The 15,451-nt window shown below is 55.9% G+C and overlaps 1 protein-coding gene across 1 annotated transcript; it reads right to left on the minus strand.

The window, feature by feature from the left end:
* Nucleotides 1-12,062: 12,062 nt before the first annotated feature.
* On the minus strand, nt 12,063-14,787 carry ZIC3 (Zic family member 3). Its single transcript, XM_056491428.1, has 3 exons — nt 13,746-14,787; nt 12,935-13,098; nt 12,063-12,245 (listed from the first exon to the last, which is right to left on the minus strand). The coding sequence occupies exons 1-3, from the start codon at nt 14,785-14,787 to the stop codon at nt 12,063-12,065; spliced, it is 1,389 nt and encodes a 462-aa protein (XP_056347403.1).
* Nucleotides 14,788-15,451: the final 664 nt, after the last annotated feature.

Genomic DNA, 15,451 nt, shown 5'->3' on the forward strand with positions numbered 1-15,451 from the left:
TGGGAAGAGCTTTCAGCATGGTTTGCTCCACGGGCTGCACTGCCGCTGCTTTTTGCTGCCAGAATTGCCAGCTCCTGGCTGGCAGGGTCAGAGGGAATGAGAGAGCAGAGCCGGGGGCTGGGCTGGCACCCACAGGCTGACCCACAGCAGAAGGTACAGAAGGGACAGAGAGCAGCCCTGAGCCTCTGCCTGGGCCAGCAGGCAGCCTCAGCCCAGCCGCAGCGCCGTGCCTGCTAAAGGCTCTGGGATTTGTTAAAAATGAGCCTTTTCTAATGTGCTAAAGATGACAGACCTCAAGTTGTCATATATTAAAATGGTGCGTAAATTCCTCCCTCTGAGTAACCAATAATGGGACACAAATCCTTGCCAGCTCCAGCCCGTCCCTCCTGCCAAGGATTGTTTGAGCTCAGCTCATTCCGAGTGCCCCCATTGGGATCCAGATTTAGATTAACACAGCTCTGCAATGCACGAGGGCCACAGCCAGGCAGGGCTGGATCCAGCGCGGCTGGAGGCCGGGAAAGGTCTGCAGTGACGCAGGAGGCTGGAGCCCGACGTGGGACAGGGCCAGGGGGGAGCAGGGGGCAACTGCAGCTCCCTGAGGGCCCTGCCCTGCCCCAGGGCACAAAGAGCTGCTGTGGGGCAGCGTCCTTCCCTTCCCTTCCCTTCCCTTCCCTTCCCTTCCCTTCCCTTCCCTTCCCTTCCCTTCCCTTCCCTTCCCTTCCCTTCCCTTCCCTTCCCTTCCCTTCCCTTCCCTTCCCTTCCCTTCCCTTCCCTTCCCTTCCCTTCCCTTCCCTTCCCTTCCCTTCCCTTCCCTTCCCTTCCCTTCCCTTCCCTTCCCTTCCCTCTCAGGGCCTTGCCAGGAGACTCGGCCCCAGCCCAGCCCAGGGTCCACCATGGGAACGTGGCCATGGACTGGGCCCAGAGCACCCCACACACAGTGTGGGAGCAGTGTGGGGTGTCCCTCATCCTGAGCACCACCTGCACCCACAGCACCCCACAGACAGTGTGGGGTGTGGAGTGTGGAGTGTGGGGCCCACCATGGGAACGTGGCCACAGACCGGGCCCAGAGGACCTCACAGACAGTGTGGGAGCAGTGTGGGGTGTGGAGCATGGCGTGTCCCTTACCCCACAGACAGTGTGGGAGCAGTGTGGGGTGTCCCTTACCCCACAGACAGTGTGGGAGCAGTGTGGGGTGTCCCTCACCCCACAGACTGTGTGGGGTTGGGGTGTGGGGTTGGGGTGTGGCGTGTCCCTCACCCCAGTGCCCCTCGCTGCTTCCCGCGGGGCACAGCCTGTGCAGTGCCCAGGGACTCTCACACTTTTGTGGGGGCTCTGCCTGAACAGCCTGCAAATGCAGAAGGCTCAGCTGGGTGCATTCACACACAGGACAAGGAGTGCTCCACACTGCTGCACCAGCCTGGCCGCTTTTCACTCCACTGTTCTCCTTCGCCAACCCACATCCCTTTTGTTCCTCCTTTCCTCATTCCCACGTTTTTGTGCTGCCCTCCCACACATCCCCTGTGCTGCCCAACAGCCTGCCCTTCTACACTCTTCTCCAAGTTTGCTTCTCAGCCATCATTTCTTTGGGATTTGCTGCAGTCAGAGGAGCAGGAATTGAAATGGGGAAATAGCAGCCTTGGGGCCCTCTCCCCTTCACAGTCTCTGGTACTGGTATAGAGCTCACAGCAGACAGTACCAAGCCAAGGGGGGCAGCATTCATGCATGCAGTAGCCCCCAGCTTGGGGCCTTCTACTCTATAACAGCAATAAAAAACTGCCCATTCAAGTCCTTTGTCTTAAAGATTTCCATCCTGGCTACAGCAAGTGCAGATTTATTGGTGGGAGCAACTGCAGGAATAGCAAACAGCGTGCGCGTGCGTGCGGATGTGCCAGAGCACCAGGGCCGTGCCTCCACCCAACCACCACGGCCAGCCACGGGGCTGAGACTAAATGGGCCTTTAGTACATTAAAAAAACAACAAAATCTCATTTGGCACCTGATTTCATGACACCCACAGCCCAGGTAGAGCTTGGTGGGGCGGCAGAGATGGAGAACCGAGGCCAAGAGACGGTTCCTAGGCTGAGCCTAAGGAATCAGACACCTGCCCTACAGGAGCAGCGATGCACAGCGAGCCCTGCTCGCTCCCAGCTGCACTCCACAGCCTGAGCTGCTCAGGTGTGTATTGCAGCCGTGCCTGCCCCATCCCAGCAAGGGGAGCAGCTGCTCAGGTGTGTACAGCCCTGCCTGCCCCATCCCAGCAAGGGGAGCAGCTGCTCAGGTGTGTACAGCCCTGCCTGCCCCAGGTGTGTACAGCCCTGCTCGCTCCCAGCTGCACTCCACAGCCTGAGCTGCTCAGGTGAGTACAGCCCTGCCTGCCCCAGGTGTGTACAGCCCTGCTCGCTCCCAGCTGCACTCCACAGCCTGAGCTGCTCAGGTGTGTATTGCAGCCGTGCCTGCCCCATCCCAGCGAGGGGAGCAGCCTCACTGCCACGGGCACAGCCCGGCTCCCACCCCAGACTCCCATCCCTCCACAGACACACACAACACTCCTCCATGCTCTCTGACACGTCACAGTAACACATTGCTAATGATAAAATCAGCAGCCGCGCCTTTTGTTGACTTCCGTAGGAATTTTGCTGCAGAAAGGATGGCAGGACATGACTCCGAGCTCGCTGAGTGACATCTTATATTTTCTAAACCATCCTCAGATTTTTCATAACATCCAGCAAGCGAGTTGCTGACAGATCAGGATGGTTTGTTGGGCAAGAATACTCTGCGATTCAGTGGAATACCAAATTTGGTAGAATGTCTTCCACTTTGGTAGAAGATATTACAAACAACTGTGCATTTTAACATGTTTTCACATTACACATCATTCATCCTGGGGAGGGGGTGGTGATCACTCCGTGCAGACAGCCAGCAACGCGTCCAAGAATGAAAATGTTCATCGAAAGATAATGAAAAACAGATATTTAGTAACATTTTCATTTTGCATGTTTAAATATTTATAACTATGTTCATAAAACCACATGTTTGCTCTCCTAACGCTCTAGTGATTTTGTTTATGAAGTGCAGTATTTCTCCAGTGCCCCTTCCTTGCGTCAGCCTCTCCAAGGAGTGTGATTTAGTCCCGTTGCTGCACTGACAAGCAGCTTTTTTATGGCAGACTGGCCCAGATGAAGAACAGAACACTAACAAAAAGAAGAAAACAGATTTTCAGGGCATTAATGTTTCACTAATACATATCTGATTTGCTACTTTGTAGGGGGCATTGATGCCAGTTTAATTTTTTCAGTGCAATTTATTGTCAATCTGGAAGGGAACTATTTATTTTTCTGCAGCAAAATAACAAAATCTGGAAATATAAGTGTGATAAAACTGAGGTGCCAATATAAACTATTGTTCTATAATTTTTTTCCCCCCTAGCTTGGATGAAAATTAAATAACAACAAAAAACTTTGCTTTAATACAGTTGCTCAGGTTTGTGTTACAAATTTCTGGAGTTTTGAGTTATAAATTTTTATCAAGCTGATCAAGTAGTCTGAAATTGGGACTATTAGAAGAGCCCTCTGTGGTTTTCTCTGTCCTCTGCCTGCAGGCATTGTGATTGAGTTTGCTAGGCCCACTCTGGGTTCATGTCAGACACACAGAGAGACGAGGCTGCCAGAGCTCAGCCCCACAGCAGGACCTGGGCAGGGCCATTCTTTAAAAATTCTTTAATCCTTTGATAAATTCTTTCAAATTCTTTCAAATTGATTCTATCAAATCATAATTCTTAAAATGCCCCATGTAATCTCATCTTTTAAAAGGAGCTAATGTTTAATTTTTTTTTAAATTTTCTTCTTTTTTAAAAAAAATATTTCCAAACAGAGTTTTTTTAAAGGGCTGGGGAACTCTGAAATCAAGTCCTCAGCAACATAAAGTGAGCACCAACAGAAAGGATTTTTTTTTTCAACCTCAGCCCAGCATCCTCCCAAAGGTGCAGGGAGTCTCTTCAAGGCATATTTTCAGCTCCTTTGGTCCTTTGCCTGCCTTCTTCTGCATCAGCAAAGAACAAAAAGGAAACAGAAAAAAAGTAGCAGATTGCAATGACACACTAGTATCTCATTTTAAAAACAAAACAAGTGCTGCAAAGCCATTGAAGTAAAACACTCTACTTGCTGTATTATTTTAAAATACTCCCGTGGGTCAAGACTAAAAACCAAATATATATTTTACCGCTGCAGTTTTACCAATTTTTACAATGTTTGCAGTAGCCTCATTTTAAAAAATATATGTCAATCTCTAGAATCATGAAATTACACAAAAACTCAAGCTCACTTTTAAACACTTAAAACATTCTTTTAGAAGCAAGTTAAGTGCCCCTTTGGCCTTGAAGTTGTCACCAGGAAAAAAAGAAAAAAAAAAAGACAGCAAAATAAAATCTGGACAGCGAGGCTTTGAAAAATAGGAGGAAAAGGAAAAAAAAAATTGTGCATTTTTTTTTTTTCTTTAATAATCTTGTAAAATTGAGCGCTTCCATTTCAAGTGTGTCTAGAATACAATTTTAAAATATTTATGATTCGCAGTTTCAGAAAGTTCGTGCGGCACCTTCTTTCTAGTAAAAATAAAAATACTACAGGGAAATGAGTATTCTGGGGAATATCTGCCTTCCTCACCAGGAGCCCTTGCACCAGGGAACAGCCAGGGAGCAGTCCTTGCAAAGTCTGCACTCTGCATGACAAACTTCAGTCACAGCACCTGCTGCATGAAGCTTTCTCTCTTAACCAAAGATAATATTTGAGTCCAAATTAAGATTTTTCCTATAGTTAAGACTGAATTTCACCAATCTCAACAGAAGCTTAACATCTTTTCTTGACTTTACCAGTAATCCCTGAAAAACTCAAATCCATGGATTTAATAAATGCAAACAAAAAAATGTTTTTTTTTAGTAAGAACAGGCTGAAGTAGTGGAAACCCTAAATCCTGCAGCATTCTACTAACACAGGTAAAAAAAAAACAAACAGAAAAACATCATAATAAGGACAAAAGTGAACAAAAAGAACATCTTCTATCCCAGAAAAATAATTACACTACATAAACGACAGAAAGTGGCAAAAATACTTTAAAAAATAACAGACACCAGATTTTGTACTGAAATAATGCCTGACTGAATAGGATAAATTTAAAGAAGGTATAGATTAGTAAGTAATTGTCTGTCAGGCAAAGCCTGCAGCGAACACCCAGCCTCACTTCAGGGGCTGTGCTGCCCAAAGTGCTCCTTCTCCGTGCACACAAACAGCACGAGCAGGAACCTAAACACTGATGTTCCCAGCCGGCTGGCAGCTAAAGGCACGGGAATAAACGTGAATAAACACGGGAATAAAGGTAAATAAAGCACGGGAATAAACGTGAATAAAGCACGGGAATAAAGATGAATAACAAGAGCCCTTTCTGCTCCTGCGCTGCCATCCCACACCTGCCCAGGCACAGCTCCCAGCACAGCAGGACAGAGCATGGGGAGCCCAAGGGGCAGGGTCCAGGATGGGCTGGGGAGTGTCCAGCCCTGGGGAGCTGTGTCCAGCCATGGGGAGCTGTGTCCTGCCCTGGGGAGCTGTGTCCAGCCCTGGGGAGCTGTGTCCAGCCATGGGGAGCTGTGTCCTGCCCTGGGGAGCTGTGTCCAGCCATGGGGAGCTGTGTCCATCCATGGGGAGCTGTGTCCAGCCATGGGGAGCTGTGTCCTGCCCTGGGGAGCTGTGTCCATCCATGGGGAGCTGTGTCCTGCCCTGGGGAGCTGTGTCCAGCCATGGGGAGCTGTGTCCTGCCCTGGGGAGCTGTGTCCATCCATGGGGAGCTGTGTCCTGCTATGGGGAGCTGTGTCCTGCCCTGGGGAGCTGTGTCCTGCCCTGGGGAGCTGTGTCCTGCTATGGGGAGCTGTGTCCTGCCCTGGGGAGCTGTGTCCTGCCCTGGGGAGCTGTGTCCAGCCATGGGGAGCTGTGTCCTGCTATGGGGAGCTGTGTCCAGCCCTGGGGAGCTGTGTCCTGCCCTGGGGAGCTGTGTCCAGCCATGGGGAGCTGTGTCCTGCCCTGGGGAGCTGTGTCCTGCTATGGGGAGCTGTGTCCATCCATGGGGAGCTGTGTCCTGCCCTGGGGAGCTGTGTCCTGCTATGGGGAGCTGTGTCCATCCATGGGGAGCTGTGTCCTGCCCTGGGGAGCTGTGTCCAGCCATGGGGAGCTGTGTCCTGCCCTGGGGAGCTGTGTCCATCCATGGGGAGCTGTGTCCAGCCATGGGGAGCTGTGTCCAGCCATGGGGAGCTGTGTCCATCCATGGGGAGCTGTGTCCTGCCCTGGGGAGCTGTGTCCATCCATGGGGAGCTGTGTCCATCCATGGGGAGCTGTGTCCATCCATGGGGAGCTGTGTCCTGCCCTGGGGAGCTGTGTCCATCCATGGGGAGCTGTGTCCTGCTATGGGGAGCTGTGTCCTGCCCTGGGGAGCTGTGTCCTGCCCTGGGGAGCTGTGTCCTGCTATGGGGAGCTGTGTCCAGCCATGGGGAGCTGTGTCCTGCCCTGGGGAGCTGTGTCCTGCTATGGGGAGCTGTGTCCAGCCATGGGGAGCTGTGTCCTGCTATGGGGAGCTGTGTCCAGCCATGGGGAGCTGTGTCCTGCCCTGGGGAGCTGTGTCCATCCATGGGGAGCTGTGTCCAGCCATGGGGAGCTGTGTCCATCCATGGGGAGCTGTGTCCTGCCCTGGGGAGCTGTGTCCATCCATGGGGAGCTGTGTCCAGCCATGGGGAGCTGTGTCCTGCCCTGGGGAGCTGTGTCCTGCTATGGGGAGCTGTGTCCTGCCCTGGGGAGCTGTGTCCAGCCATGGGGAGCTGTGTCCTGCCCTGGGGAGCTGTGTCCATCCATGGGGAGCTGTGTCCAGCCCTGGGGAGCTGTGTCCTGCTATGGGGAGCTGTGTCCATCCATGGGGAGCTGTGTCCTGCTATGGGGAGCTGTGTCCTGCTATGGGGAGCTGTGTCCATCCATGGGGAGCTGTGTCCATCCATGGGGAGCTGTGTCCTGCCCTGGGGAGCTGTGTCCAGCCATGGGGAGCTGTGTCCAGCCATGGGGAGCTGTATTCAGCCCTGCTCTGCCATGCCCCATGCCCAGAAAGTGCCTGGGGCCATTTTGTAGCTTCAGAACCCCCACTGGCCTAGACTGGATTGTAGGATGCTCTGGGAAACAATAAAAACAAGGAGCCAGCCCTGCTCTGCACGCATCCTTCACAGTCCTCGGACACTGGAGTCTCCAGCTTCCCCAGCCTGCACACCTCCAGTGACTTTTCCCTCTCTGAGTTCCCTGTCCCAGGCCAGGATGCCTTGCCCAGCGTGCACAGAACCAATCCCCAAGGTGCAGGCTGGGTCTCCCTCAAAAGAAACTCAGATATCGCTCATTGCAAAGTCGAGCCTTGACAATTTCAAAGCTGCCACAATTGAACAAGTTGCCAAAACAAAATCATTCAGCTAAACCCTTTTTTCCCCCAGCTCTTTTTATTAAAGTTTCTGTTTGCACAAACATTTGAAATGGAGAAACATTACCAAAGTATCAGCTAAAAGAAAACCCAAGCAGCTCAAAACCACCTTCTTTACTGAGAATAAAATTAGCAATCTAATATTAAAATGTATCTGTGCCTGTTTTGACAACTGCTTCCCCCAGATTCTGCAGGGGGTTTCTCCATGACTAGAACAGAACAGATGTCTGTAAAGCCATCCTAAGCCGTCTCCTATCAGCCTGCAAGGCAGGTCCTTGCTTTGCCATTCTCACTCACCACTGCAAGCTCTCACAAAAGCATTTTTAGTGCCTGCAGTTATATTCAGGTGAGCAGGCACTAGCAAGACAGATTATATTTTTATCCCATACAAACAGCATAGAAATGTTAACTAAATGTCTTAGTTCAGTGGATGTACAGATTAGTCACTACAATACAAACTATTTCCTTCTGCATGCTCCATTATAAAATTAGATTTCTCAAAGAATACAGGCTTTCTCTAAAGTTTCACCTTTCCAAAGCAGGACTGCATTTTTGCAGAAATATTTTCCTTATAGGTGATCATAGTAACAAGCATGAATAACAGAGATGCTTTAGCAAACAGTCGTCAAACTTACACTCAGTTAGGAAAGCTGCTGTTAGTATGTGATGCTGTTAATCTGAGAACATTGTATTTAAAAAATAAAATGCAATCACAAAATACTACACCCTATCCACTGCTTTGGAGCTTTACAGCAAACAGATTCGTTATAGAAACTTAATTCCTGGTGCTGTAAGGCCGAGACACTTGAACACACCCTGATCAAAATGCCTTCAGGACTCTGCCTTCACACAGTGTGCAACCACTACATGCTAATGGCAGGCACAATGCTCGAAAACAATTTTTTTTTTTTCAGAGGATTACACCAGACACAGAGACAGATATGCAAAAACAATGACACCAAAGGAATCAAAATATTCATGGCTCATAAAGCACGGTAGAGATGGAATGGCTCCAGTTCATCGCCTGCCTCTGCTTGGATTCGTTATAGCACAATGAACCAACATCACCCCTTTAAGAAACCCACCCCGAGTTGTGTTTATCTGGGGACAAACCCACCTAATCTTGCTCACAAGCAAGCACAAGCAGCTCCAAGGGAGAGGCCAGCAGAATACATCCCCTGCTTGTGAGCAGTCTTCCGGGGTGTGACACAAGTCCCCCTGATCACGACAGACTAGAAGCTGAGCTAACAGGGCACCTGCCCTGGCAGAGCTGTCCTGTCCCAGTCAGCTCTGTAAGGTTTTTGTCTGAGCTGTGAGCACGGCTCCCCACTGCCAGGCCCTGGCTCTGAAAATCATGAGCTGCCTCTCCCCAACTCACAGAACCAGCCTAAGACATCCAGGACAGAGAATCTTTCCCATTCCAGAACTCTCCATATCTCCCTGCAACTGGCAAGGGTGAGGAACAGGGACTTTTTTACCTCCTTTTACAGAAAAACCCTTCCTATTTGTCCGTGACCGCCGAGGAGGAGGTTTCAGGGTGAGACAGCCCTTCCCTGGCCCTCAGCCCCAAGCTCAGAGGCAGCAGCAGCTGTGGGGCAGGGGGGCCGGCAGCAGCACCCCCAGCACCCCGTCCCACGCTGGGCACGGCTGGCCCAGCTCTCGGATGAGCCCTGTGCTTCACAAGCACGGCAGAGCCAGGCAGGTCCCTGCCCTTCCCATCCCCACCCCAAATCCACTGCTTCACCCATACCACACACACACAGAGCTGCTGCCCAACCCATGCCCCATTTCTGGGGGGCTGCAGAACAGCCTTGGGGGGACCCGGGACCCCAGTGGGGTGCACAGCTTGCTCCACTCTTCCCCAGAGACTGCCAGCCCTACCCCATGGGCGGCCCGAGGGTGGGGGCCCGGCTGCGACCACAGGGAAGCCAAATGAGCCAGGATGCTGGTTTTAAGTCCTTGGTGTAAAAACGGCAGGGGCAGCGCTGCCAGCTGAAGGAAGCACCTGCGGGGGCAGGCAGGAGGTCAGCTGTGCCAGCACGGCCCGGAGCCCCTGGGGCCAGCCAGAGCCACTGTGGGGCAGAAGCCCCCGCACTGCTGTTCGAGCGGGGCCGCTGCCCCAGCTCGGAGATGCCGCATCCTCGGGCCCGGCTCCCCGAGCCCGGCCCCGCTCCGGCCGCAGCAGGACCCGTCCCGAGGCGCTCCCGCAGAAAGCAGTAACGAAAGCGAGCCTACCGGCAGCTTTCCCGAGCCTGGCGCGGTCCGGAGCAACGCAGACACGACCCGGCTGCGTCCGAGGAAAGGCCGGCGGCTCCGCTGCTCTTGGCCCGCCGCGCTGCGGGCCGGTCCCGGTGCCGGTCCCGGTCCCGGTGCCGCTCGGCCCGGACGGAGCCGGCAGCGCTCCGCGGGCAGCCCGGCTGGGCTCTGCGCACAGCGAGAGAAACACTTCACAGCGAAAGAGAAGCACAGATCCATCACTAGCCGGGACACCTCGAAGAAAACTATTCTAAGGGGCCAGGGGGGAGCTCGGGGGATTTTTGTTTTGTTTTGTTTTAACTGTGCAGCCGCAGAGGCTGCAATCCACCTTTCTCCTGTCCTTTTCTGCCCGAGAAACCGTTTTGGTTTGGTTTTTTTTTTTTCTTTTCTTTTTTTTTTTTTTCTTTTTTTTTTTTTTTTTTTTTTTTTGGGGGGGGGGTTTGTTGTTGTTGGTGGGGTTTTTTTTGTTTGTTTGTTTGTTTGTTTTGTTTTTTTACCTTTTGAGGAAGGAGAGCGTAAATTTGTTCAAATGTAAATTTCAAAGCATGCAAGGTTCCGCGGGTTGCTCGCCCGAGCGGCCCCTGCGGCACCAGGAGGGGATGGGGCCCCCCTCGTCCTTCTGTGAGCCCCAGCCAAGTGCAGGACGGGCCGGGCTGGGTCTGCCCCGCTCAGCGAGGGTGCGGGGCCGTGCGGGGCCGGGGCTGGGGTGAGCCCGCTGCCGTGCGGGGCCGGGGCCGGGGTGAGCCCGCTGCCGTGCGGGGCCGGGGCCGGGGTGAGCCCGCTGCCGTGCGGGGCCGTGCGGGGCCGGGGCTGGGGCGAGCCCGCTGCCGTGCGGGGCCGTGCGGGGCCGGGGCTGGGGCGAGCCCGCTGCCGTGCGGGGCCGTGCGGGGCCGCTCCCGCCGCACGGCCGGAGCCTCCCGGCCGCCCCATGTGCCGCGGGGAGCGGCTTCACCGTCGCTCTGGCTGCTTGCGGCTCCCGTGTGACGCCCAGAAGTTTCTTGCGGGAGATGTTTCATCTCGATCCCTTTTCTCTCCGGAGAACGGGAAGGCTTTTCCGCACCCTAGTCAGAAATAAAAACAAAACAAAACAAGCCAAACCAGACGATAACGGAGACAGTCCTGCCCGCCGCGAGGTCGCCCCGGCCCCCGGGAGCAGCCCGGGCTCGGGCCCGGTTCCCCGCCCGGTACTCACCGTCAGAGCCGCCCGTCGGGGCTCCATCCTCGCCGGCGCCGCGCCCAGACCCCGGCCCGCTCCGGGAGCTGCCGGGGGAGGGCGGGGACAAAGGGACAGCCGAGAGAGCGTTCCCCGGCATCGCCGGCTCCAAAACAAGCGCCTGGCCTCGCCGGCAGCGCCGAGCGGGCCCGCGGCGGGACCCGCGGCTGCCCCGTGCCCCTGAGAAGGTCAATAACGGCTCTTTCCAAAACAATAAACTTTTAATGCTAAAGCAGTTATAACCAAAAGCTGTACAGAGTTGAAATTTTTTTCGTTTGTATTTTTTTGTTAGAAAACAATTTTTCTCCCCCATAAATATTGTTCAGTTCCCGGCACTTTGTATCAATAATTAAATTACGAACGATAAATATGGCATCATGGGTATGTATTTACAAAAAAAGTTATTACAAAAAGGCAACCGTTATACTAAACGTCACAATCAGGGCAGAATAAACACCACATCCTCATCCTGAAAAATACTGACCGACCCCATCAGACGAGAATACATTCACAAGTGTAATGCTTGGAGAGAGAAAGAGAAAGAGAAGAGCAGAGAAAGAAGCAGCAGGAGAGCTAGAAAGGAAAGTTCAAGACATAACAGGACTTTGGCACGGTTTAAGACTGTAAGTTTAAACAATCACCACTAAGGCGAAGGAGAATTTTCATCCTCATGTCAACATCCCACCGAAAGAAAGAAAAACAAAACAGATTAAGAAAAATAAAATAAGTGGGGAATTGGAGAACGAGAGACTCAGGCAAGGAGGGGGGGAAAAATCAAAGAAACGACTGTGACTGAAAAAAAAAAAAAGACAACAAAAAAGAGAAATCTAATCCTGAGAAAAGGACATGGCTAGTCCAGCGTCTGGGCTTGCAAAAAAAAAAAAAAAAAAAAAAAAAAAAAAAAAAAAAAAAGTAATAATTATAATATAATAATAGAAGACCCCCCTCTGGATCCTGGCAGTTAAGGAGGTGTAGCCCTATGCGGTCGTCGGTGTGGAAACTCCATTTCCGTGGGAGCGAGATGCAGTTGGCTTGGTTTGTCCTTTTTTTTTTCCTCGTTCCCAATGCATTTGGTCCAGTCTGTGGCCGGGCAGCAGCTGCCTTCACACATACCACTCATTAAAATTGGGGGGCAGTCCAGGGTTGTGGCCGGGGTTACTCTGGAGGGCGGCCGGCGGCGTTTTAGTGGAGTCCTTAGTGCCGGCGGAGCCCACCGCAGGGGGGGTGGAGGACTCGTACCCCGAGCTGGCTGCAGGGGAAGAGTCCGAGCCCTGCGATTCGTGCACCTAAAACCAAGAGGCAGAGATGGGAGCGGGCCCGGGGCTCCGGCACGCCGCTACGCCGGGCTGGGCTGCTCTTCGTGCCGGGGGTCACCGAGCAGCAGCGGCCCGGCCCGGCCCGGGCAGGCACGGACAGGCACGGCCCGGCCAGCACGGAGGCCCGAGCACCGAGCCCCGAGCCCCGAGCACGCAGCCGTGGCCCCGGACACTCAGGGCTGCAGGCACGGCCCGGCCCGGCCCGGGGCAGGCACGGCTCGGGTCGGCCCGGCCAGCACGGAGCCCCGAGCACGCAGCCGCGGCCCCGGGCGCTCGGGGCTGCAGGCAGGACTCAGCCCGGCCCCGGGCAGGCACGGCTCGGCTCGGCCCGGCCAGCACGGAGCCCCGAGCACCGAACACGCTGCCGCGGCCCCGGGCGCTCGGGGCTGCAGGCACAGGCCAAGCTGCGCTGCACAGCCTTCCCACACCGAGCCGCGCTCGCACAGCGGGCAGCGCTCACAGCAGCGGCACACAAACACAAACTACGCCATTTCCAAGGGCTGTGCTCCAGCCACAGCCTGGACACCGGGCACCGCTCGGGCCGAGCTGGGAGCACGGAGCTCAGCCCTGCCCTGCTCCGGGAAAATGAACCCTGAGCACACCAGCGACGGAGCATCACTGCCCAGGGAGAAAAGAGCCGGAGCACCGGAGTGATTTACCTTCATGTGTTTCCTAAGTGAGCTGGGGTGGGTGTAGGATTTGTCGCACACCTTGCAGATGTAGGGCTTGTCCGAGGTGTGGACGTGCATGTGTTTCTTCCTGTCACTGCTGTTGGCGAAGCGCCTGTCGCAGCCCTCAAACTCGCACTTGAAAGGCTTCTCACCTGTGAAATTTAGAGAGGGTGAAGGAGGGCCGTTCTCCTCTCCATCCCCGCCCGCCTCCTCCCAGGACAGCATCTGATCTGCGCGTCCCACTTTAGGGATGCACAAGCACCACAACAAATGAAGAAGGGCAAGATGGACAGCAAGATTTGTTGCGTGCCGGATAAATTTGGATCACCCTTTATTACTGTTAACTCACCTCCCGCCAGGCCCACGCTGGGCTCCAGCAGGGAAGGCGGCTGGGCGAGCTTGGGGAAGGAGAAGACCCGAGATAAATTCAGCGGCTCGGACAGCTTTACAAGACCTACTCGAGGATATAAGCCAAAGTACGTTTGCTTCCAGCCTTCCCCCGCTCTTCCCTCCACCCATGCAGGAGGGCTGAAGTAAAGTCGGGGCTGCAAATAAAAATACTTTGACAAAAGTATCGCCGATTTAAATAGGAGAGACGCCAATCAGGCCTACAAATAAAAATAAAAAAGGAGCGGAAGTCACCGAAAATGAGGTTTCATTAGCATTTCTATGGTTCCCTCCGCTCAGGAGGTCGAGAGCGGAGGCAACGCCGCGCACCTCGCGGCCGCCGGCCCGGCCCGCACCCCCCGAGCCCCGAGCCCCGCGTCCCGGTGCGGGAGCACACCGACACGGGCCTCACCTGTGTGCGTCCGCTTGTGAATCTTGAGGTTCTCGGAGCGGGCAAAGATCTTGCCGCAGCCCGGGAAGGGGCAGGGGAAGGGCTTTTCCCCAGTGTGCACCCGAATGTGGTTCACCAGTTTGTATTTCGCCTTGAAGGACTTGCCTTCCCGCGGACACTCGTCCCAGTAGCAGATGTGGTTGTTCTGCTCCGGCCCCCCGACGTGCTCCATGGTGACATGGGTCACCAGCTCGTGCATGGTGCTGAAAGTCCTGTCGCAGCTCTTCTTGGGCCGGCTGAGCTGGCTCTCGTCGAGCCACTTGCAGGACAATTCTTGCTTGATGGGCTGGCGCATGTACCGAAAGAAAGCGCCGGGGCCGTGGTGGTGGTGGTGATGGTGGTGGGCCGCCACGTTCATGCCCATATTCATATTCATGTGGTTGTAGTTGTGGAACTGGGCGCCGGCGTAAGGGTCCGTGCGGGGGCTGGAGACCGCCCGGTAGGGATCCGGCCGCCCGAAGAGGTCCCCGCGCAGCCCCAGGTGCATCTGCCCGTTGTCCACATGCCCGTTCGGGGACGTGTGGCTCGGGCTCTGCTCGTGCAGCCCCGGGAAGAGCAGGTAGCTCGGGGTGTCCGGGATGCCGCCGGGGCCGTGCAAGCCGCCGGGGGAGCCGCCGAACAGCCCGTGCTGCGCCGTGCCGGAGGCGGCGTCCGCGATGCCGGAGCCGCGGTTGCGGAACAGAAAGTCGCGGGTGGAGTTGAAGGCGGCGGCCCCGCCGTAGGAGGGCACCTGGCCGGCGTGGTGGTGGTGATGGTGGTGGTGGCCCAGGGCGCTGGCGTAGCCCGGCGCCTGCGGCGTGAACGCCGAGCTCTGCCCGGCGGCGAGGTCGTGCGGGGCCGCGTTCAGCTTGAAGGCGGCGGCGTGCGAGGAGTCCCCGAAGGGGCCCAGCCCCATGCCGCCGCCGGCGGCGTCGCGACCCGGCATCTCGTGGTGGCGCGGCGCCGCGAAGCCGCCCACCCCCAGCGCCGGGAACTGCGGCGCTCCGTCCAGCAGCATCGTCATGGGCGCGGGGCCGGCGGCGCGGCGGCAGCCTGCCCGCCCCCCCTCCTCCCGCTCGCCCGCCCCCGAAAAAGTTCAAAACCACCCCAAAACGCACCCCCACCCGCCCCCCCGCTGCGGGCAGGCGCGGCCCGGCCGCGGGCGGGCGGCGAGGCGAGCACCCCCCGGCCGACACCAAAAAACAAGGAAAAGAAAAAAAAAAAAAAAAAAAAAAAAAAAGCCACAAAACCCAAAACAAGCGGGCCCAAAAGAGCCGCCCGCCCCCCGCGCCGGGCCGGGCAGGGCGGCGCAGCAGGGCGAGGAGGCGCAGCGAGGCCGCGCTCCCGCTCGGCGCCGTCGGGGCTCTGCCGTGCGCCCGTCCGCGCCTCGCACATAAACCAACTCCGGGCCAGGCCGCGCCGCGCCAATGGGGAGCCGCGCGCCGCCGGTCACCTGACCCGCCGCGCGCCGCGCCATTGGCCGCGCCGCGCTTGATTGGCACGCGCCCCGCGCCGCCGCGGCCGCTGATTGGGCGCGCGCGCCCCGCAGGTAGCGCGGGGGGCCCGGGGGCGGCGGGAGCCCCGCGGAGCGGCGTGTGGGGGGGCCCGGCCCGGCCCGGCCCGCGAGTCCCGGCTCCGTGCGGGGCGTGCCCGGCCCGGCCCGGCCCGCGAGTCCCGGCTCCGTGCGG

The sequence above is a fragment of the Oenanthe melanoleuca genome, chromosome 4A, assembly GCF_029582105.1.
Source record: "Oenanthe melanoleuca isolate GR-GAL-2019-014 chromosome 4A, OMel1.0, whole genome shotgun sequence".
NCBI lineage: Eukaryota > Metazoa > Chordata > Aves > Passeriformes > Muscicapidae > Oenanthe > Oenanthe melanoleuca.

Bases quoted from the DNA above. Each gene is read 5' to 3' on its own strand.
- ZIC3 (XM_056491428.1), bottom strand. From the start codon at position 14,787: ATGACGATGCTGCTGGACGGAGCGCCGCAGTTCCCGGCGCTGGGGGTG. The intron at 13,099-13,745 runs GTGAGGCCCGTG...TAAATTTCACAG, and splicing joins TCACAAGCGGACGCACACAG to GTGAGAAGCCTTTCAAGTGC. The intron at 12,246-12,934 runs GTAAATCACTCC...TCTTGGTTTTAG, and splicing joins CACTTAGGAAACACATGAAG to GTGCACGAATCGCAGGGCTC.